The sequence below is a fragment of the Eretmochelys imbricata genome, chromosome 6 (genome assembly GCF_965152235.1).
Source record: "Eretmochelys imbricata isolate rEreImb1 chromosome 6, rEreImb1.hap1, whole genome shotgun sequence".
Taxonomy (NCBI): domain Eukaryota; kingdom Metazoa; phylum Chordata; order Testudines; family Cheloniidae; genus Eretmochelys; species Eretmochelys imbricata.
Window position 1 is genome coordinate 102,537,182 of NC_135577.1, and position 25,056 is coordinate 102,562,237.

The window sequence follows — 25,056 nt, forward strand, 5'->3', positions numbered from 1 at the left end:
GTATAAAGCTGAGTACTTAAATGTCAGGAAACTAGAAATACAGGGAATAGAGAAATAGTAGAATTTTCTGAATACTTCAGGCAAAAAGGAAGACATTATTATCATCATCATCATCATCACTTCTCAGGTGCCCATCACGAGAGCTTGAAAGGTCCCCTTGCCCAAGGTGAATAAGAAGTGTTCCCAGGTGAACAACACATCTGCAGAATCTAAACTTTCAATCAAAAATATTTTTTCTAACACTTATGATTTTGAATATAAGGTTCTAACGCAAATAGATATTAAACTGATGCAGCGCAATCTTCTTAAGTTTATATACAACTTGTTCAACTACCTCTGCTGCTGATCAGAACTTTCCACGAGCTACACCAGAATGAACTGACCAGAGTCTTGTCAGTGTTTATTGGTATTTCTTACATCTGTGGGTAGTAGTGAAAACGACAAGAATCAAGTCAGTTTTGTTCTGCGGCAGTTTGGGAAAACTGAACATCAGCAGAGACAGGCACTGGTGCTATTCACTGAGAAAGAGAACTCAAAAATGAAGGTTGTTTCCAATACTCTGCCCTTTGTTCAATATATCTGCAGTAGCCAAAAAACCTGAGGGAATGGAAGAGGTTGACACTCTCACCCCACTGACACAGCCAGGAGGCTAGTGGAGATATATAACAAACACCTCATTCTTGCAGCAGCCAGAAAGAAGGCTATGGAAGAATAATGAGAACACTTCTCCATCCTCATAGCAAGCAAAGAAGGCTGGGGGAAGGAGAGAGAGACTCAAAGGCTTCAAATTTGGATGCCCTCCAGCCACAGGTGGATATAAAAGGTGGGGCCTCAAAACACAGTCCAAGGACAACAACCTGGCAAGAACACTAGCACATTCAATTTTCCCAAAGCTGGACATGATTGACTTTTCACCTGGGTATTCCCTAGGAACAGTGGGTGCCACCCTATCTTTTGAAACTGTCTATAGCTAACAGTTTTAATCCTCTGGCAATATTTCCGATCGTGGGTTCATGGGTGGGAAAGCTCAATGGGCTAAAATAGAAAAAATGAGATGTATGAAGACATTGATCTATGGAGAGAAGTGGAAGGACAAAATATACAGGACAGAAGTAGAACAAAGAGAGGAGAGGAGGAGAGAAAGAAAAGAGAAAGATAAAGGGGTGGTGGGAGAGATAAGGGGGCAGAGAGAAAGAAAAGGGAAGCAGAGATGGAAGAAGAGACACCCCATGGTTTATTACAGAAAAGAAAAAGAACGAAGTGAAGCTAGGAAGGAGAGAAAGTAACATCAAGCAAACGAGACAGTAATAATAATATTCAATGAATTTATTTGATTAATCCTTTGGGTGGTATTCAAACATCTACATAGCTGGCCAAATGCTATTAACACTGTGGAATACAGCAGATACATGCAGTCAATATATTTTCTGTTACTCAACCAGCCCTAGTAAAATATATTAAAAATTGTATTAAATAGAAAGTTGATTGACGTCACAATTAAAATGCAGTGTACGATGAACAGTTTAACTGCTTTAAATTGAAAAGGTCAGAACTTTTGGGGGAGAATATAGAGGTACAGATCTGACTCCCAACCTAAAAATGTCAAATAAATCTTTCAACCCCTGCCAGTCACCACAGGGACTCCATCACACACATACAGAAGAATAATCCACTCAAGTAAATTAACCAAGTTCCCCTCTCTCTGGTACAGCAGAAAGGCAACTGAAACAGGAGGGTACGAGAGAGAAGGAAGAGAAAGGCACAGATAAGAAAAAATTATATGAAGAACAGGGAATTAGGAGAAGCACAGGAACTAGGAGGGAAAACAGACTAGCATTAAGAAACCTACAAAAATGGAAAAGATAACAGGTAGATTAAATCAAATACAATCTCTATTCTACAGTCACTTCTAATGTTGAAGTGCAGTTTGAAACAATCTCCCACCTTAAAAAAAATGAAGTAATTAGTAACTAACGAAATCATTGTTATGAAACCTCATAGAAGTGTACGATTGGAAGGGACCTTGAGAGTCATCCATCCAGTCCAGTCCCCTGTACTCAAGGCAGGGCTAAGTAAAACTTGACACAGACCTATGTTTGTCTAAACTTTTCATGAACCTGTACTTTGTGCAAACTTTCCTTAGGGAAAGTGTGGGTGAATCTCAAAGATACTTTTAATATATTTGAAAGCTCTCCTCAAAACTGTAACTGCTAAGCTTAGCACCAGACTTTATGGGGAAAGCAGCAGTTTCTCAATTACCAAATATGTAATTTTTTTCCCTCTGTATTTTTACTTACAAGTACTATGCTTAATCTCATTGTTAAAACAGTCCATAAAAATCAAAGGCATAACATTGCAACATCCAGATAATCTTCCATTTTTCAAACATACCTGACATATTTTTTCCCATATTTCATCACATCCTGCTTTTTCTTGAAAGCTAAGTGCCAAGTCATAATTTTCAGCTTCAGACCACACAATCAAAGTGTCCTTGAAAGAGATGGAGTTATATTTTAGCTATAACAGGTTTTAAAAAATGTTTTAAAAAAGAGTGATCTATCAGTTAATTTAACAAGGCAAATGTGAAACCAAAAACCAGAAGGACAGTATAACAATACATATTCAATCATCATATTTTAAAGTTATGTTTGAAGCTTCTAGGATCCTGAAATAGTCACATTTTATACAAACCAAAATAAACTAAGTCAAAGAATAATACTGAAAACTGTTTTAATCTTACTTTACGCAACTAAAAATTATATTTGAATAATGTATATACCATTCTTTAGCTTCAGGATGTAATTATTCTCCTTCCGTCCCTAATAAAACATGCTAACAAGTACAATACATCAGTTATACTAACTAGACTTCCATGGGACTAATGACGGTGCATAAAATTACACACATGCGTAAGTCGTGTGCAGGATCAGGGTCACAGTCAGCTTTCAGACCTGTTATGCCCCAGAAAGCGCTATGCTGATGCAGTGTCTAAGTACCACGGAGATGTATTTCTAAAAATGCCTATAAATTTGAAACTATGACAAAGCTATTGATAAGCATGGAGCTAATTTACTGGGTGTATGAATGTCTTTTCTACCACTATACTCAACTGTATGCCCTCCCCACCTTTATTTTAAATCTGAAAGGATATAACATTTACCAGTTTGCTAGACCACAAAACTTGGTTAAAATGGCACCAAGTTGTGCTTGTCTCTTACTAAGCCTGTGATCATGTCCAAGTGTTGCCCTGTCGTTTCTGTAAATCAGCATAGTATATGCAGGGGTATTAAACAGGCATAGAAGCTGATAATCTGGTGTACCTTTTCAAACAAAGGTGTCAATTCTCTCTCTGAGCAGGCCTATGAGGAAACATATTGCTAAAATTAACAGACTGCTAATTCCCTTTACATGCATCTCGGTATAATCTACTTTATTTAAGTAGTGCATTCAAGTTTAGTTTGCAGTGTTGCCGCTGTGTTGGTCCCAGGATATGAGAGTGACGAAGAAGGTGAGGAAATCTCTTTTACTGAACCAAATTTTGATCATGGAAGGGACTAGCTTTTGAGCTTCACAGAGCTCTTCCTCAGGTCTGGAGAAAGTAACCAGAGTGTTATTTAGGAACTTCTTTTTCTCTTCTTGTACCGTTTAAAAGAAATATGAATTAGAGTTATACAGCTGGCCTGATAAAAGACCACCTTTTGTAGTCAAATGCAAAAATATACACTCACTCATTGGATATATAAAAAATTAAAACATCAGAAACTCTTTTCTGATCAAATTCAACATTTAAATCTGAAGCATGCTATACAACAGAAGACCTATGCTACATTATGCATAACCTTGTTTAGTTTACTACTCTCATTTTTAAAGGAGCTCATTTTAAATTTGTCATAGTGAGAGGTTACAAGAGACTTACATAATTAAACATTTCATATGTCAAGTGGGTTTTTGTTTACTTCAACAAGCATTAAATGGATAATAACCATAAAAGGGAAAGTGAGCATTTTTATTTTAAAGTGAACTTGCCAGAAAAATATCTTCATTTTTGCCTCTACCCATTACCCAATCCCCAACGCTTAAAAAAAAAATAAACTAGTCAAATAGCACAGCACTACTATCCTGCTCCACTGTGAGCAAGTCAATCAAGAAAATAATATCCTTTTGCCATTACCAGAGCACCTATTCAGCTTCAAATATACCATTGAGTTTATCTTGCAAATGGCAGTTTACCTTTTCTTTTTCCAAAGGGTTGGGGAAGAGGTGGTGGACAGAAGGAAGAGATTTAGCAAGCCACCTCCAAAATACAAAAGGAAAAAAGTTGCAATGAATGATGTATCCTCATGCGAGACAGATTACAGTGCAAATGCGTTGGTGGTAAATTAGCAGCACATGGTGCTGCTGTCACCTAATGAGGAAGGAAAATACACTGCCTATAATTTTTAGGAGGGCGGGGGGAAAAAAAGACAGTAGGAAAGAAAACTGAAGATCATTGAAATAATGACATAAGAACCAGATATCAAATTGATGTTTCTTCAGCACAGTTTCTTATTTTACCACCACCTAACTGAAAACTGCAGTTACTCTATGAATCTGTATCAAATTCTAGCACTACCTATACTGAAACTTCTGTCAATAATACATAGCAATAGCACCCACAGACCCCAATCAGAATCAGGTCCCCATTGTGCCAGGCCCTGTGTTTATTTAAAAGATTAATTTCACTTTAAATAGTAATGCTAACTTGATATAGACTAGTACAATAGATAAAATTCTCATTTAATTGGGTGCGGTTGGATTGCTGGACAAACCATTTCAAAGCAGAAAGAAGTCAATAGGTAAGATGCATTTTTCTCCTCTGTCAAAAGACATGACCATCAAGACTAATAGGGAAGTTACTCATAACAAGAAGGAAAGATACAAGAAGGCCAAACATAATCATTCACATAATAGTTTAACACAGTGGTTCTCAAGCTTTTTTCATTTGCGGACCTCTAAAAATTTCAAAACGAGGTACAGACCCCTTTGGAAATCTCAGAAAATCTGCAGACCCCTCAGGGGTCCACTGACCACAGGTTGAAAACCACTGGTTTAAACACAATTACTTCTGTTGAACAACATCAGCTACTGCTTTTCAAATAAGGTCAAGCAATATCCTTTCTATCTTTTCCTAATATGGAGTTTACATAGCATTCTACTTTTTGAAAACATTAACTAAAGAAATTACTAGCAAAAATACTTTGGATAAGTAAACATCCTTTAATAGCTTTCAAGGTTGCTTTAAGTTCATAAAAGCAACATTCCATTTATCATACTAGTGTTTCCAAACTTTGTTAGAGCTACTTATCTTACTGCCTTCAACTCGTCACATATATATTACAAATGCATATATAGTCTTCTCATAATAAGTCTAGAATAAGCCACTATGCTGTTATGCTCCTAAGTGCTTTAGAATTAGACTATTCGTGGTTTCTAAATGGCAAATGAATTTACAAAAAAATGCTTACCTACCTTTCATAACTGTTGTTCTTCAAGATGTGTTGCTTATGTCCATTGTAAGTAGCTGCGTGTGAGCCGCATGCACAATCAGAAGGTTTTTCCCCTAGCGGTGCCTGTCGGGTCAGCTGTGGAGCCCTCTGGAGTGGCGCACTTATGGCAGTGAGTATAGGTCCCTGCCGACCCGCAACCTCTTCAGTTTCTTCTTACCGGATACTCCGACGGAGGGGAGGTGGGTGGGTCTTGGAATGGACATGAGCAACATATTTCAAAGAACAACAGGTATGAAAGGTGGTTACACTCTTTCTTCAAGTGATTGCTCATGTCAATTCCAAGTAGGTGACTCCCAAGCAGTCCCCCAAAGGAGGGGTCAGAGTTCACAGACCTGCCAGCTGTAGCACGGCTCTACCAAATGCAGCATAGTCTCTCGCCTGCTGAGCGATCGCATAGTGCAATGTAAAGGTGTGAATAGACAACCATGTCGCCGCCCTGCAGATGTTCTGAATGGGGACCTGTGCCAGGAATGCTGTAGATGAAGCCTGCGCTCCTGTGGAGTGCGCTGTCAATGCAGGGGATGGAATCTTTGTCAGGTTGTAGCACATTCTGATGCAGGCTATGATCCAAGAAGAGATCTCTGAGACGAAACAGGGAAACCCTTCATTCTTTTGGCAATAGACATGAAGAGCTACGTCAACTTCCTAAATGGCTTTGTTCGCTCGATGTAAAAGGCTAATGCCCGTCTGACATCAAGAGAATGTAGCATGCGTTCCTTGTCATTGGCATGTGGCTTAGTATACAACACTGGCAGAAAGATGTCCTGATTCGTATGAAATTGTAAAACTGCCTTCAGGAGGAAAGCTGGGTGCAGCTGCAATTGTACCATGTCCTTATATAAAACGGTATAAGGGGGCTTGGACGTCAAAGCCTTGAGCTCAGAAAGCCTCCTGGCTGATGTTACAGCCACTAGGAACGCCACTTTCCAAGACAGGTAGAGCAGAGAGCATGTTGCTAGAGGCTCAGAGAGAGGGACCATAAGCCTTGAGAGCACCTGGTTAAGATCCCATGGAGGGATCAGTTGTTTTACTTGGGGTACCATCTGTCCAGCCCGTTGAGGAAACGGCCAACCATAGGGTTAGTAAACACCGAGTGTCCCGTTGAGCCAGGATGGAAAGCTGAAATTGCCGCCAGGTGCACCACTACTGACTAAACTGCCAGCCCCTGTTGCTTCAGGTGAAGCAAGTAGTCCAGGATAAAGGGAATCGGGACTGTAATAGAGTAGTACCTTTCTGGAGAGACCAAATGGAAAATCTCTTCCACTCTGCCAGATGAATGGTGTGAGTGGAAGGCTTCCTGCTGCCAAGGAGAACCTCCCAAACAGAGCCCGAGCAGATAAGTTCAAGCACATTCAGCCATGGAGTTTCCATGCTGCGAGATGGAGAAAATCTAGGTTGAAGTGCTGGAGGTGGCAGTGTGATCAAGTCCAGAACCAAGGGCAAAGTCATGAGCGTATTCCCTGACAGGTCCAGCAGAGTGGTAAACCAGTGCTGACATGGCCATGCTGGTGCTATTAAAATCAATGACACTTTCTCTCGCTGGACCTTGTGGATGAACAGGAAAGGCAAGAATGCGTACATCAGGCGTCCTTTCCAGCACAGGAAGAAGACATCCGCGAGTGAGTCCGGGCTGTGGTTCAGGAAGGAGCAGGGGTCCTCCTGACCTTCCAACTCACAGAGGTCCTCCCGTGCAGGTGCTTGACACAAACTCTGTGCCGGGTTCAGTGCCAGCCTGGGCGCTGGGCTCCAAACCCCTTGGTGGTTCCCTCACCATGGAAGCAGACAGAGGTCCCCATCTGTCCGAGGTGACCGAAAGTGATCTGAAGCTTGGCCCGTGGGCTTGATGATACGCCCATGGGGTCCAGAATGGCCACTGAGTGGGGGCCTGTCACTGTAGTGGCCCGGGCATCATCAGAAGTTGTTGTGTTTTGTTATGCCTGGAGTGATGAAATCAGTGCCAGATGCATCTGGAAACATATGATTCCAGCTCCGACTCAAGAGTCTGATCTCTGGCTCCACGGCGGTGCCGGGCAGGACAGTGCTGGTGCTGAGGCAAGGACAACCGGTGGCGCAGCATGTCCAGTTTTCCCTTAGACAATCCAGCCCTCCTGTGCAGTGCTGGAGCTGCCAATGCCAGCGCTCTCTGTGTTGCCTGTGCTGTCAGCTCTGCCGGCGCCGGGGAGTGCTGGGTTGCCATCTCTATGAGGTCCCTAGAGGCTTCAAATGTGTCAGGAATGGGCGGCATGTTCAACACCCCAATGTAGCTCTCCCGTCTCAGGGAGTCCAACTGAACTGGATTCAATGGTTCTGCCTGGTGGCCAGAGTCAACGGCTGTCCCTGAGCAGGAGCTGAGTGTCCAGAAGTGGGATGCGTTCTATGGGCCCCATCACGCTCCACTGCTCAGACTGTTGGTGAGCACCCCCTTTCATCTCTTCTCTGTTTATGTAGCACCGGCGAGTGAAATCGGTGCTGAGAAGTCACTGAACTTGTCTTCAGTATCAGAGAGCGGCGGTGCCATAGGTCTCTGGGCCCCAAGTCATTCACCGGCACCGTGGCCTCCCTTACTGAGGCAGGCCAGTGCGCTCCACACCAAACTGCTGTGCTTGGATTCCAATGCAGTATGAGCCAGCTAGAGATGGAGAGCTGACTCCATAAGGAGAAACTTAAGTCTAAAGTTTCTCTTCTTAGTCCTTGGGTGGAAGCTCCTGCATCATTTTGCTGTACGAGAAGGGCGATCGTGAAGTTCTAAAGAACTATCATCCAATATGCCTGCTCTCACATGTCTACAAGCTGTTCACCAAAATAATAACAAACCGCAGAGTCTGGACAAGTAGCAGCTGAGAGAGTAGGCAGGTTTTTGAAGGAATTTCAGCATAATGGACCATATCTTCACTACAAAACAGCTACTGGAGTGCTCAAGAGAATACAAATTCCCTTTATGCATTGCCTTCGTCAACTATAAAAAAGTATTTGACAGCGTAGAGATCGAGGGAATGCTGAAAGCTCTTGCAGAGTAGGGCATCGACACAAACTACAGACTATTAGAGGAAGCAAACTGACTGCACTACAGGTATAACTCTGTTTGACACTCCCCTTCGCAACCCAGTCAAAAAAGGTGTGAAGCAAGGAGACACAGTTTCATCAAAACTCTTCACAGCCTGTCTTGAAATGGTAATGAGGTGGATGAATTGGAAGGGTGGAATCAGCGTCAATGGAGAGCAGTTAAACCACCTCAAATTTATGGACGATATTGTGTTGATTGCCGAAAACACTATCAAACTACAAAGACAAAATGTATGTGGTCTGATGCCTTGCCAAAAGCCCAAACAAACAAAAAGAAGAAGTTGAGCAATAAGTTTATTTGGGCCAAAAAATTAACATGTGCCATGATCAGGAAGACGAACTCTCACAAACAAAGCAAGCTGGTTGGTGCACATTCAATTCTATCAAGGATGTCCTCCAAGAAAAAAAAAAAAAAAAAAGGCAACAAGCGCCAACCTCTTCAACTCAACAGTACTGCTGGCAATGTTGTATGGCAGCGAAACATGGGTGCTAACAAAGAGGAGCAACAACTGTCTATCATGGAGAGGGAGATGGAAAGAAGAATTTGCAGGATTTTAATGGCAACTGAGTCCCCAATGAAGTGATCAAACAGCAGAGCGGAGTGCAGGATGTCATTGTTGAAAGCGGGTACAATAAAATGCAATGGGCAGGGCATATAGCAAGGCTCACTGACAATCTATGGACTGCAGCTGTCGCCAAGCGGTACCCATGGGAACTGAAACGACCACTCGGCCGATCTCCAAAGAGATGGGAAGATTTTATCATGAAAACGCATGGCCGCACACGGAGAAGGAAACCTAGGATAAGAGAAGAATGGAAGACTTGTTGTGCGATCGGCACAATCTATATAAGGGACTGATTGATCAAGGTGATACACACTTTTTAGCAAGAACTTAGCTAAACACATGAGAGAAGATTATCAGCAAGCTATTGCTGAGTAACTCTTTCTCTAAACTCTGAGAATCATGCATGTCTGCTTGCGGCTTGGAAGAAATATCTTGTGCCAGGTGGATGAGTCAACACTGCCTTGTCCCAGGAAAAGAGAATTTTTGCTGTTTGGCATAGTCAGTCAATAGCGATCTGTCCTTTTCATATCATCATATTGGTAACACTCGATCAGAGGTAGTAAAATTAAGAATCCCATCCAGGAATTCTGACCGTGTCCCTTTTAAAGAAAGCTATGCACTGGACATGGAATTTAAGTACTTTTCAGGTTAGCTATTTGCATAGGCTGCACCCCTGTTCTGCACTTATCAACATAAGGATTGATTTATTGTCACACTTTCAACAGGGTAATGACATCTCTTGAATTTCATTCAGAATGCAGCACAATTAGTTGCTGGTTTGACATCACCCACCATATTATGTCCATCATATGTAAACTTTGGCTGCTTAAAGTGACAGATGATGGTTTTTAAAGCCCTAACATTATAGGCCATGGCCACGCTCAAGATCTCTTTCTTAAGCCCCAATCTGACGTATATTTCTGGAGACACTATGTTTTAGGAATCCCACCACTGCAGATCAAATCAGCAGGTGACTGCTGCTTTGCTGCAAGTAAGCGGGGCTACCATACAGAATTTACTCACCTTTGACATCTGTCTTAATTCATTTCTACTCATTTTTAAAAGTTCCTTTAAAAATAAATCTCAAGGTTTTTGGGTTTTTTTTAAGTGGGACCAGTGCTGGCTCTATGTTATCATCATAGTCTCACTTTCTTCTCCCCATAACCCTACCAAAAATAAAAATAAAAATCACACTATTTTTCAGCAGATTTGAGAGTGGTTTCATCTGAATGTTAGTGAGATGGTTACTAATTATGCTTGTGGAAGAGTTGGGGCTTTATAAGAATGAGTAATTTCGAAGAGTTGATGCCTTGGAAACAATTCTGTAGTAAGATGAATCTTGTAGCAAGAGATGCTGATCTTAATTCTAGAAAACTGACCGTGTTCTGTAGTCTTTTCTTGCACTAGTACTGACATGTTTAAAGGATCATCAGCCATCTTTGCAGGCATCTATAATCAGTTCTGAAGATGTAACAGAAGAGACACCTTAATGTTACTGAGTCATATAATTTACCATCTAATGGATACCGTGACATAATGTTCTGATGACATGCCGTAGCCTGACCTGCTGGTAAACCAAGTTTCAAAAAAATATTCTCTGAGGAATCAATTATGTCAAGCCAGAACACCACGTTCCCTCAAACAGATAGGAATGAATCAGTTTCAGCTGATACCTACTGAAGTAATCTTCTGGCGATATTGCTAATATGACCAATGCGAATACTTTTATTCTGAATTTGGTCCCATATTATTTGCTCATCCTGAAGGCTCTGTAAATTCACTTTGGGTCTCCTGAAAACTGCAAAAAATATTAAGTACATATCTACAAGTGATTTTTTTGTTGCATTTGCTCTATTAGCTCCTATGTTCAATAGCTGAACTTTTGTTTTTAGTTGCAGTATATTTCAAGAATGTGGGATAGAATAACATATTCCAGTTTAAAGAAAAGGAGTACTTGTGACACCTTAGAGACTAACAAATTTATTTGAGCATAAGCTTTCGTGAGCTACAGCTCACTTCATCACAATGGAAGCTGTGGAGTCAGCGCTCAGGGTGGGGACAGCGTGCAGAGACAGCCCCCCCCCACCCTGAGGCCACAGGGGGTTGGACTAGATGACCTCCCGAGGTCCCTTCCAACCATGATATTCTATGATTCTATGATATTCCCACCAACCCAAGTATACTTTCTGTATTTAGTGGACTAACCATTTCCATCTGCCTTTTCTGTTTGTAATCCTAAATTTGTTATTTATTTTTACAATTGCTTTGATAATTGGTTTAAAATAATCTAAAAATGCACTCCATTCGTTAACAGTATAGTATTAAAAATATACATTACTCTCTATAGATTAAAGGTACTGTATTACGTAGCTGAACTGTAGTGCTTGTCTACATTTGAATATGAACTCTTTAGTGAATGGACCGTGTCTTCTTCAATGGATTACATAAGCCAAAAAAGAGAAGTCTTTTTTTATTGGTCAAGCAAATCAGTCAGTCATATGACTCTGGGACATGTCTTGCCACAGCAGAGGAACTGCTAGGAGAAGAGGTGGCAATTTTTCTGCTTTCTGATAGCAGTTTTGAATTTCTCTCCTTTTTCTGAGCTACAGGGAATTCGAAGAATTCAGTTTCATTTCCTAGCTATTTCTGCCTCCAACAGAAACCTCATTTTCTATATTTAAAACACTCCTAAAGGAAGAAGGCATGCCAGGAAATTTGCTATTGAACAGGTGTCTAAAAGATCCAAAATCTTAATAATCTTTCCATAGAGTACAAAACTGAACATACTACACAATATTACTACATCAAGCATGCCTTCTTAGGCCTTTTTTTTTTTTTTTTTTTTAAATGCAGAGTATTTGGAAGTTTCCAGCTAATGAAAGTATAATTAAGCAATGCATTATGTTCTTCCAGCTACCATGAACTTTGATCAGAAACATCTTGAACTAAAAGTAAATAGAAACACGCTCCAAATGCTTGTTACTCTCACATACCCAGGAAAAACTTCTGCCAATAAGCTTGAAGTAGGAGGCCTTAAAAGATTTAGGCTGTGACTGACAATTCTTGAACTTTATACATAAATGTATAGCAGAACAACCCTTTAGTGAGGCTTGCTAAACTTTTAGAGCATGATTTTTATGGTATGTTTTGTCTGGTATGCCAAGTGTAGAACTGACTGGGAACCAGTTCAGCCCTGAGAACATGCTGAAACATCCCTGAGGCTACTCTAATTTGTGCTGGATGGTAACAACTCCTAAGAGGCCAGCCAAAGATTGCTGGATCTGCAAGAGCAGTCCAGCAACAAACCCGGTACCTGGAACTGCAAGGAGGTTTGATACAATCAGCCAGGGATTCCTTCCACTTCAGGGGAAACCTCTGCTGCTGAATGAAGCCAGCTTTCTGGCTCCCTTACCCCAGCAGATTGTTAAAAACCCTCTGCTTACAGGTACAAGGACCTAACCCTATGAACGAGAGATCATAGAACTCAAGCACAGAAGGGGGGACAATGGTAGCTGAACTACAAATGGGCTATTTTGCTAGGGAAAGATGCAGCTGGAAGGTAATACAACAGATGTGAAGTCCATGTGAATACCCAGGGATCTACAAGCAAGCATTTTCTATACATCTGTGGACTCCACATCAATGAGATACCACACTACACGTCCACTGTACCAGCACTACTTCCTCATGAAAAGAGACATGAAAATCACCACAAATTTAAACTGAATTTTTGACTTAATTCTCCTATTTCAGCACAATTTTTTGAGGAAGAGACTAATCTGGATAAGCTAGAAGAAAGCCTAATATGAGAAAGCCTAATATGTGGACCAATATCACACAGTAGAGATTCTTGCCAGTACCCCTGGAAAAGAATGGGTGCAGGAACAGCAGCACAGACATTTTCCAGGAGTGCTGTGTAAGGAATGATTGGAGAAAAAGAAAAGCGGAAATGAAGAGAGAGACTGGAAGGGTGAAAATGCATACAAACCAAATGAGGGAGCTGCATTATAATGGTGATGAGCAGGTGGTTCAGCAACAAGTGATGCCTTGTTCTAGGCCAGGAGGCTCTACGCTTGCAGCACTTAATTTTTTGGTGACAGAAAAAGGGCTAGGAAAAAAACAGCTCATATTGCTCTTTAGAGATGGACTCTGGAATATACGTTACAGAACTGAACTGTAACAGTGGTGGGGCTGTGCTGGTGTAAGCATCAACAATGCAGTATGTTCACAAAAGTCATGCTGTTGTGGGTGCAGATCCTTTAGGGTTTGGCTTAATGCCCACAGAAGTATTCTGCTATGTCACAGCAGCTTTACTGCTCTCTGAGTACCTACCCCACTGCTCCCACACAGCTCTTCCAGAAGGCATATAATCTCTACAGTATATAGCATACACGTGCACCTGTTCACTCTCATTTCTGATTTGTTCCATTATCTACTTCCTGCACAAGAACACCACAGATTGTGAGAGGCACAGAAATACCATCACACGTTGTACAGGTGAAATAGCCAAGAGTCAGGAGTTCCCTATGTCAGGTCAACTCTGGGACTGGAGGCCCAGCATCTGACAACGTTCAAATTAAGGTGCTTGATTCAATTATTGCTACAGTTTTTGTTGTTGTTTTTTTAAAATTTTTCATTTTCCCTATATTATTCAGAAATAGGTAATATCCAGGCCCAGGTTTGGTGGTGGTGATATCCACACTCAAGGCCACTAGACATAGCTCAGCCAATTTCCACTCTCACCTCCTAACCACCCACCTACTTCAGTAAAGTCCCCAAGGATATAGTGGTCCTCCAGCCAAATAGGGGGGAGTGGACAGCATTGAAGAGTAGCTCTGGGAGCAACATGGAGAGATATACTGCTGTACTTGGAGCAGGGTGGATAAAAATCAATGATTTAAAAAAAAAAGTGGATCTAAAGATAGTTTTAATTAAGACACATTATAGCTCGAAGATATCTCATCATGGAATAGGGATTATACATTCTAATTCTATAGTATAAGACAATATTCATGTAATGTTTAAGAAAAGTTTTGTAAATGAGTTCCAATAGTTCAAGGATTAGGGACCCAATCTTATGTGGTTCTAGGGGCTTCTGTATAGATTTAGGTTAATCTTTCTATCTACACAGTGGGACTCAGTGTTCAGTCTAGAACAGGGGCGGGCAAACTTTTTGGCCTGAGGGCCACATCAGGTTTCCAAAATTGTATGAAGGGCCAGTTAGGGGAGGCTGTGTCTCCCCAGACAGCCAGGCACAGCACGGCCCCCGCCTCCTACCTGACCCCCCTGCTTCTCGCCCCCCGACGGTCCCCAGGGGATTCCTGCCCCATCCACCACTCCCTGTCCCCTGACCAGCCCCAGATCCCCAACCCTGACTGCCCCCTGCTGCCCCATCCAACCCCCCACTCTCATTCCTGAGTGCCCCCCTGGGACTCCTGCCCCACCTTCTGACTGCCCCAACCCCTATCCACACCCCTGCCAATCCCCCTGAATTCCCCAGCCATCTATCCAACTCCCCCTGCTCCCTGTCCCCTTACCGTGCGGCCTGGAGCATCGTGTCTGGTGGTGCTATAGCTTCGCCGCCCAGAGCACCAGGTCAGGCCGCGGCTCTGCAGCTGCGCAACCTGGCCATCCAGAGCATTGCACCGGCGGCACGGCGTGCTGAGGCTGCGGGGGAGGGGGAATAGCAGGGGAGGGGCCGGGGACTAGCCTCCCAAGCCAGGAGCTAAGGGCCTGGGCAGGAGGGTCCTGCGGGCCGGATGTGGCCTGCAGGCCATAGTTTGCCCACCTCTGGTCTAGAAGATACCATCGGAGATGCTTAGTTTTGCAGTTCTCAAACTGTGGATTTGTGTCTCCAGAGACAACATGCTTGTTAACAGCAAAAATGTTTTAAAATAAATAAATAATATAAAAAGGTGAGAAATAACAGACCTCAACCCTATTGTCCCTCTGCAAATTTGTGTACACAGAGTCAATCTCTTACCTCTCTCTAAAAGTGCCAAGTTTCAAGAAGTTCAATGAACAGAAGATTGTTGGGGGCAGAATAGATCTGGACAAGGAAAAGAAGTCTGGAGATAAATGTGAGAAGGGAGGGACAGACAATAGAAATAAAAGTGAAACTGTTTGAGCAGCATATTCCAGAAGTCTTGAGGTCTTTCTGAGTGTAGTCTTCATTGATTTGAGATCTACCATCGCATTCTCTCACTAGAAGGAAAAACCTATAATGGCAGCAGGCCGTAAAAGAGACCCAATTTGGGAATATTTTAACGAAGTTCTTCTACCTGTGGGTAAGACAGGCATGTGTGCAAAACGCAAACAGTGCAACAAAGAAATGCAAAGTCTGGTTGCCCAAATGAAACAACATCATGAGAAGTGTTCCTTCTCAGGAGGAAGCTGCGTTGAAGATGATGAAAGGAACAACACTTTAAAAATGTATAGTGTGTACCTTCTAAAAATGAAACCTACATCTATCTCTGAGTTGTAAAGAATATGTATTAAGGTTATAACAACCAACAAGAATGCACTTTTATGTAGAAATCCATGATTAAATCGAGTCTTCCTGACTAGTCAATTTGATTTAAATCAAATCCACCCTGACTTGAAGGCAAGAGGCGGCACACGGGATAGGCTTGATGTGTATCTGCTAACCAATTTCCCTGTTCTGTTTTGTTTTTCAGAGCTCCAGGATGTGGAAAACAGCCCTAACAGGTTAAAAAGCTAAGTCAGCCCCCAATTAAAATAATTATGTTGTGGAATTTCTCTGCATGTATAAGTGAATGTAATCTAAAAAAGTTAACTTTTGCTTTTGGCTTTCCAGGAAAAACAAACAAACAAAAAAAACAGATCTGATAAAGTTTGGTATAATACAGTTCTGTTATCTTTGTGTCCTTCACTGATGCTCTGGAGGCTGGGGGAGCAAAACCAGCAAAAGCTGTTTCTGGGTCTCCATACAACCAACTTGACAAGTAACAATAGAGCTCTGAGCTGTGAAAACTGTCACTGAAGTGTGAACAGATTTATTCTTGGATAGCAATATTTGTACTACTAGTGTTATGCTAGTGATCTCTGTTCACACTGACACTAATGCAGTTGAGACAACAAGGCAGCATTTCTGGAAGCAAATCTAATCCAAGCAATGGTTCCCAATCATGCACATCTCATCTGTGTGGACACGAGAAGTGTTACACACATTCTAAGGAGATCACAGAGTGGCTAACATGACGAATTTCATTGGTATAAGGTAGCCCTGGATGAAAGAGAAAGTTATTGTTGATAGGATCTAACCCTCCAAAGCTGGAGTAAGTCACCACAGTACACGTGAGGTGAGACTTTCGAGAAGGAAGTAAGGGTGGTGATGGAAATAGTTCCTTTAGAAGGGGGTGTGTAGAGGTGTACTGGACAGGGAAAAACCTAAAAAGAGTTGAGACAAAAAGAGTAGAGGTGAGGGAGAGAATGAAGAGAAAAAGAGAACAGAAAATCTGTAATTTTAAATTATATTTTTGGCTACTGATCCAGTTCAAAAAAGGGTATCACACTATTGTAATTGCAGTCAAAAGAAACTAAGAAATAAGCCTGTCCTCTTAAAAGTTTGGAACCCCATGTCTCATTTCACAGGAAGGAAGAGTAAGTAGATTCCCTTTGACAAGTACAAAATTAAACTCCTAATCAAGCAGTAAGTTCCAGAGGTACAAATGCTCTAGACTATTATTTGCAGAGGAAAAAAAAGAGTTTTAGGACAACTAAAGGCCAAAAATCCCAAACAAAGACAATTTTACAGACACATTTTTCCTAGATATCATGAGCTGCATTACTGAAGCTAGCCTCTGTCTACAACACAGTAGGAAACCGATTAGAAAATAGGCTTAATTTGCATGAACTAAGTTCAATATAACAATAACCAGCGGACAGCAGCATTTGTCCCTTTCTAGTATTGAAAGAATATCGTGCTTTTCAATATACACACCCATCAAATTCCATTTTAATTCTTTAAGCAAGAAGACTCTCCAGGCTAGCAATGCACACAACTAACTAGTTTAAGATGTGAAAGTCTTACTGGCAAAGAACAGTCAACCCTAGGATCGCAAAAAAGCAGGCAGGCATCAATATTTCATCTATTTGTTTAGAAAGTGGTAGCATATTTTGGGCAGAGTTAATCTGTATGCCTTAAAACTTTGATCACCATCTTTCTAAGCAATCAACATATAGATATTTACAAATACATATCTGAGTAAAAAGAATAATATATAAAATACGTTTTTTCAGTTAAGGGACAATCAAGTTATTTGAAACTAGGTCTGTTTCAAAAAGGGATTATAAATAGCTTCAGGTAGTATAAGGTCTCAAGAACCCCCTGCTAATTTGTACTTTTACAATCAAACCGCTGTTTTTCCATATGTTTTGTTATGTGTAAAGTACACACAGACACTCACACAGGAAACGGATTGGTTGTATGATCATACACAAAAACACTGACAAGTATTTTCTCTCATCTTTCAGTTATAGTAACAGATAGCATTACTTGTAATAAAGGGTAGTAAACGCAGAGAACATTCATATTAAAGAAGTAACAGTCTCCCTTTAAAAAGAAAGGCAATGTAAAATAATTAGAGTTTACCTGTTGCTTCTGGTATGCAGTGTTTGGATTAATTTTGGACTCCAAAAGAAGAGAACCTGAAGGAATTAAAAAGAAGAAAGTTCTGTTTTACTTCTACAATTGCATTGTGAATTCAATAATGGGGATTGAAAAATTCTCTTTTCAGTCACTGATACACTAAATACACATTAAAAATACACACAACCTAAGACTATGTTCAGAACCTCATCCCCAATTCTGCAAACAGGTATGTAGATGCTTTATTTTACTCACATGAGTAGTTTCACTGAAGTCAACAAGACTCCTCACAAATAAAGTTAAGAACACACATAAGTATTTGCAGGATTGGGGCCTTAATCTCCATAATCTATTTTGACTTCATTATTTCCTACCCCAAAAGCATTTATGGGTGAGATGATCAAATTAGAAAAATAAATGGTTCCTAAGATGTGGTCCACAAAGCACTTCCTGGTGGTCTGCAGACACCTCACTGGTCACATGATGCTGGCTCTCCTTGCTTCTATCTGCTAAATCTCATTAAAAAATTCATGATCCATGTCAACTTCTTGATACTACTTTCTCCATGGAAGCAGTTACTGTAGTTGCCACAAAAATGTTTTCTATCACCAGAGGGAGGTAGTCCACACAATCACATTATAAAACCAGGAATTACGAATAACCTTAAAAGAAATCCAAGCAGGTAAAGATATGGAAATGCACAGTTAAGACACCCATACAACCCTGTGACAACAGGCAGAGTTAAAGTTGTATGGGGTGCCTTAAGTGTGCTTTTCCACACCTTTACCTGTTTGGACTTCTTTTAGGTTAACCTTAACTCTGAATTTCCTGGGTTTTTAGTATAATTACAACATCACTAATATTTTTTTATTTAGTCATTCTTACCCATAAGTTACTGGTATGCATGCTTAACCTTCACTGAACCTTACTGTCCAGGAATTTAAGAGAAATTAAAATACTTACACCCATTTTTCTTAGTGCAAATCTCTGAAGTTTCTAAAAGGTGAGAAGCAATTCTCCATGAATAAACAGAATTTGAAAAGGACAACTGTAATTAAAATGGTCATTTCTGAATCTCATGGTGGGAGCCAACTTTCTGAACTGATCACCGGAAATTAATGTTCAATACCTGAACAGTTCATTAATTATAAATCCATACTTTAAAAATCTATGTTAACAGTATGGAGAAAATTACTGAAAGAATCTTACACTTGTTTCTCACACTGTCAGTCACAAACCCTGGGTTTAGACATACAGTCCTTATCTGAAGGATTTCCAGTGACTTCAAATAAGAATTTTGGTTAAATAAGGACTGCAGAATTAGACCACACATTTTTTCAGCAAGATGGCTACTAAAAGCAGTAGAACTGAATACCAATGTTAATGATAGTTCCTCCTGTGATAAAAGTGCTTCTTACTGTATAAATTTAGAATGTTACAAAATGTTGATATTCAAACAAGAGACACACAAACCACGTCAGTAACAGAATATGTAGTTTTTAAAAATTACAAATACATTCACTTTAAAGGAGACACGGTATTTTTTTTTTAAACTTACCTGCAATTAGTGTACTACTTATTAACTCTAAGGCCTTGTCTACGCTATAGTTTTGTCGACAAAAGTTACAGCACTTTAAACCACCCTCACATGTCCACACTATGCTCCTTGTGTCAGCAGAGCACACCCACACTAGCAGCTCTTGCATCGACACAGAGCAGTACACTGTGGGTAGCTATCCCACTGGGCAACTGGCCACAGGGTGCTTTGGGAAAGGTTTGCAATGCCTCAGGGGACAGGTACAGCATCACATGATGCACATCAATCTGATCGTTCCATGGGCATCCTACTAGATTACCAGCTGCTTTTCAACTGAAGTGAAGTGGGAGGAGAAGGTGGGGAAAGTGTGTGATGGTGTGTGTGTGTGTGTGTGCACGCGCAGAGAGACAGAGTGTGTGTGATGGGGAAGTGTGTGTGTTGGGGGAGGGGGGAGGAAGAGGAGAGCCAGTGTCGGAATGCTGTCTCTAAGTTCAGACAGCTGCCGAAACCAACAAATCCTGAAGCAGGCCCCCTGGCTCATCAGCCCCCTGGCTCTGCACAGCACAACAGTCTCTCCCCTCTTCCCCCACCCCTCAGCAGCAGCCTGCTCTGCCTGCCAGCCAATTCTACGTTAAGGGTTCTGTAATTCCCTCAGAGTTCTCCCACAGCCTCCCAAGCTACCAGAAGCAGTATCCTCAGCAGCTCCATGCGCTCTTCACAAACGCTGAGGAATGTCAGCTTCCCAGAGCTTTGAAAGGGGAGGGATGCATGCCTGTGTAGCTAGATGCAGAGTAGCAGAGTTCAAAGGACTGAGCAGAGCAGTCATGCTGGGCGTTGTGGGATACTAGGGAGGGCAAGTTATGTAAACATAACGAACAGCAGCCTCTACACTGATGTTTTAATCACTTTAACTTTGTGACAAAAAGCTGCCTTTTGCCAACAAAACTATGTAGTGTACACAAAGCCTAAGTCCCAAGTTCAGGATTTTGTTTGCCTTGCAACCACCTAAAAACTCTCCTGAACTGTTGACGATTCCAAAGAGAGATGGTTGTTCATATATCATCAACTGTTGCATAACAGAATCCTCAACTCAGATGCTGACAGGTAATGAAGAGGAGAAACAGATTTTCATGTGTTTTAAAATTTAAATCTATTTGCAAGTTTAAGTTCACACAGTACATACTGTGGACCTGAACTATTTTTTCCTCTCAGAAGTTTTGCTGTATATAAATATTCTTTTGTCAGCTAATCATATATCTGCTAGCCCAATTCTCTCTTTTTCTAAGGAAGTTGTAAACAGCCTTAAGCCATCTGTGAAGTTCCTGTCACACACTGACTTAAAAAAAAAAAAAAAAAAAAATCAAAAACACATACCCACTGAACTGACAAGTCCTTTTTGATTATAAAAGTGTGTGTAGAAAGACTAAGGGCCTGTCTACACATGGACCTATTCAGAACTAACTCCATGTGTGTACACTCAATCCATGTTCAACAGGGCACTCTTATTCTGGAAATGTCCACACATTATTCAGGAACAGCTGTTCCTGATTATCTTCATGAGCAGACAAGACCTAAAAGGACTCTAATCCAGCTATTTGATATTAATTCAGGATTTTGATATGGATCACTACTATAGAGGTCTCCTCAATATTTTTATATTTGTAAAGGAACCAAGGAGGACGAAGAATCTCACTATAAAGAAGGTTTCAGAGTAGCAGCTGCGTTAGTCTGTATTTGCAAAAAGAAAAGGAGTGCTTGTGGCACCTTAGAGACTAACCAATTTATTTGAGCATAACTTTTGTGAGCTTCTGTTCGAACACTCACCTTGGTAAGTAGCAACAACAGGAAAGAATAGCACAAGGGAGCAGAACAGAATTTTGCAGTAATGCTATGTAATCTACTTCAGTGTGGCAGACCTTAATTTTAAGTTTTTTTAAAAAATTGTGTAAATACATTACATGCAAATGTATGTTTTCCTCATGATTAACTTAGCTGACTTCTACAAAGTCCTATTGAACCAGAAATGTTAAGAACTAGAATGTGTGTCTCATTTAGATGAATAGACGTGATAAATATCAACTTGTGATAGGAGATTATTTCTATACAACTTGTTTTGCTTTTGGGAACCCAGTTGTGCAGTGCGCCTTTAACTGCCATCCTTGTGAAAAGGCAACAATTCAGCATTATCAAAACAAAATAATCTCTCTTACAATATGGAGTGGGAAATATTGTCGGAGTTGGTTTTTTTTCCCTTAAGCAAGGCTACCATATAAAGCAATCACTGGTAATGTGTTCAATGTACGTTAATTTGTATTAGGTGAAAGTCCATGCTGCAAGGATAGCAGCTGGGCCAAGTAACCCACTATCTGTGCAGTCTCCACCATACAACCAATTGAACTGTTGCATGCAAATTAGCTGTAGAGTAAGGGTTGCAATTGGCTGAGTTACCTCTGATATCACAACGGTCTTGGGCTCTTGGCATGGCATAAATACATGCCTTACTGTAACTGAAAGCCCATGCTTTGTGCCAGTGTAATTTGTAAAGTCAAAATGGGTGCGAACTTAGAAATTTGACAGTAATGGACCACAAATCCCAGTGATGACTGAACCTGATGATAGTTTAAACAAGAAGAGCTCTCATGAGTCTGTAACAGCCTCCATGACTTCACACCGATTAAACAGACATACTAGGCTTTAGAGTGACACAGTCAGACTTGGAAACAACTTCCAAAAGGGATGGTGGAATTAAAAGCCACTAGAAATTGTTAAGCTATGTGTCTTGATGAACCCCTATTGGACAAACTCTACAGATACTGGATTTCTGAAAAAAGTAAAGGGAATATGCGAGATGACCTTGTGCATGTGATTAATTCTATGACTGACAAGACAGTATACAGAATGTGGAAAAGTTATTCAAAACAAATACTTAAGACAATAAAGTCCTTGCCTATGTCGGACAACTCCTTCCAGGCTATCAAAAAGGTCAGTCTTTATTACCTCTTTTCTACTGTTATCACAAATCCTGCTTTCTTCTATTCTGTAACCGATGCTTGCAACAGCCTTCCAAAATCTATTTGTCAAGGCTCCAACCTTACAATTCAACTCACTCCTACTCATTTATGCAATATCACCTAGCAAAAGCATGCGTTGTTTTCACACTTTTGAGAGACCCAAAACATTTAAACCACCATATTTTGTTGTAAGAATGAATAAATGAGTTCTCTGTAACCCATGACCTCCCTCAACTCCACTCCACCTAGGAAATATGATGGACTTGTGAGGACATTATAATGGGCCTGACGTTCCGGATAGTTACTCAAGTTAATAAATACTCTAGTAGTTAAGTCAATAAGACTACTCATGTGAAAAAACCCACTACTTATACACATAAGCTTTTGCAGGATAAAGCTCCCATACAGTAAGCTCTTTGGAGGCAGGAACCTGAAGCACATTTGTGGATAGTAAAAATAGTAAATAATAGGTACGGTAGTGATAACAGAAACATTAACAATGTCAACCTTCATTTAATAGGTCATAGATTGCAACTAACAAAATTTCTTGTTTTTAATTACATGAATTCCCCACTCAAAAGACTGGATTCCAGTCCTGGTCTTTTGAATAGTATAATTAAAAATATTTTCTTGGGTTTAATCAATCTTGTTAGACATGTCTAATAAATTTGTAAAATATACCTTCCATTTCTTGGGGCTATCCTAGGCTATGGGTGTCCTATAGCTTTTGTCAGCGTAACTTATGCTGCTCAGGGGTGTGAATAAACCCCTCCCCTGAGTGACATAAGTTACTCTGACATGAGCACTGGTGTGGACAGAGCTATGTCGGCGGGAGAAACAACTATTGTCTAGGGCAGAGGTGGTTTTATTATGTTGACAGGAGAGCTCTCTGTCGGCATAGTGTGTCTTCACCAGATGCACTGCAGCATTGTACGTGTAGACAAGCCCCTAGAATACTCTCCGAGACTTTATCCACACTACTTTTTGAAAGCAGTTGTAGCCTGTAAAGCACATTTTTAAAAACATCAGCAGGATTCCATGTTCACTAATGACTCCAAATGAAGTTTGCTCATTTTTCTAAACATTTTTTTGAACTGCCTGCCCTGAAAACTCATCTTAAAACTTCAGAGTCAAACTGCACTTTTTACATAACCACAAGAAAAAAATTCTGTGGGCCAAATGATGCACTAAGTGATATCTATACAAACCCATTTAAAGCTAATGAGTTTATGTGGGCATCACTGAAGAAATAATGTGAAGACAGCAGGGTTACCTGTGGAGAGGAGAGTAAGATTTAGTCTACAGAACCTCTATTACTGGGAGTTGTATGCAAGATGGAAAGAACCCAGCTTGAGTCCAATAGCTCAGGGCAGCTTTGCAGAAGTGGGGAGGGTGGGTATGGTTTGATTCACAAACAAAACAATTCTGATAGGGAAGTGAGCAAGAATAACTACAGAGCTCCACAATGGCATATTGAGAGTTACTGTTTAGGAAAGAAACATACTTTAAATGTGTTAAGCCAGTGGTTCTCAGCGCCCTTCTTTGTTTCGAAAGGGTGGAGGGAGGTGGCACTTGGGGATTCATGCTTCTCCCACAACCCTAAAAATTAGCTGGATGCTTCTGCTACTAGTGACCAGCAATGAAAATTAGTTAACAACGCAATTCACACTACTCAGCTATTAGTACAGGCTGCCTGCAGACTTGGGAAAATACTTCATTATTAACATGAGCAGAAGTGGCAATGTTTTCTTCACAACAATGGAGGGCTTTTTTTTTTTTTTTAATAGTATAATGCTGGAGGAAAGTGTGCGCAAAAGGCGGATTCTGCAGTAAAGTCCGCTGTTACAGAATTCATATAGCTCTGCCTATTAAAAGCTCTCTTATAAAGGGTCCACACAATGGCAGGAGAACAAACTACAGTGCGTACACTACTTTCCTTCAGAGACTATTTCACAGTCTAATAGGTGGATTAACATTTTCCCTCATCTTAAATGTTTCTTTTAATTTCAATCCATCACTCCTAGTTTTACCCAAAAGGACTGAAGTGTGTTACCACAGAATTATTTTTTATTTCCCAGGCAATAGTGGAACCACAGCCCAAATTTCTCAGATGTTCAATTGGTTTCTGAGGCAAGATGAAACCTTACAGCAGCAGTTCTCAACCGGGGATCCACGAGCCCTTTCTGGGGGGCCACAGGGCCTCATGGCTGAAACCCCACATTGTAAGCTGCAATGCCCCCATGTGGGGTAGAAGCCAGGAGCCCTGGTGCCCCCCAGTCTGAAGCTGGGAGCCCCGGCGCCCCACTGGTCTGAAGCTACAAGCAGCGTGGGGTTGAAGCCGGGAGCTCTGGACTGCCCCTACTCCCCTTAGTCTGAAGCTGGGAGTGGTGGGGGAGCCCCAATGCCCTCCCCACCCAGGGTTGAGGCCAGGAGCAGCACGGGGCTGAAGTCCCAAGCCCTGGCAACTCCCAGGGGCAGATGCAGAGTTGGGGGTTGCCAAAAGATGTTGCTCCCCCCCCCCCCCCCCCCCCAAAAAAAATTGCAGCACTTTACCCAGAGTGGAGCAGTCCCAGGGGCAGCTCCCCCCGCTCTTCCGCCAGTCCCTCTAAGGTCCTATACTCTGGCCAGGTCATAGGTGGGAAGCCAGAACCAGGCAGTGCGGGACAGCTGCTCCTCTGCTTGGTGGTGCCATGGAGAGGTCAGCCGTGGCATTCCCATCTGC

The 25,056-nt window shown here is 41.3% G+C and overlaps 1 protein-coding gene across 3 annotated transcripts in view; it reads right to left on the reverse strand.

Annotated features, from left to right (window-relative positions):
* Positions 1 to 25,056, reverse strand: part of PPP4R3A (protein phosphatase 4 regulatory subunit 3A) — a 73,322-nt gene that overhangs the window by 42,538 nt on the left and 5,728 nt on the right. For 2 of the 3 annotated variants that reach the window (XM_077819272.1, XM_077819273.1), the window contains exons 2-3: positions 17,790 to 17,845; positions 2,392 to 2,490 (exon numbers count right to left, since the gene is read on the reverse strand). In XM_077819272.1, the coding sequence (XP_077675398.1) occupies positions 2,392 to 2,490; positions 17,790 to 17,845 (155 nt within the window). The remainder of the gene's footprint in view (positions 1 to 2,391; positions 2,491 to 17,789; positions 17,846 to 25,056) is intronic. The other variant, XM_077819274.1, reaches the window with a different exon arrangement.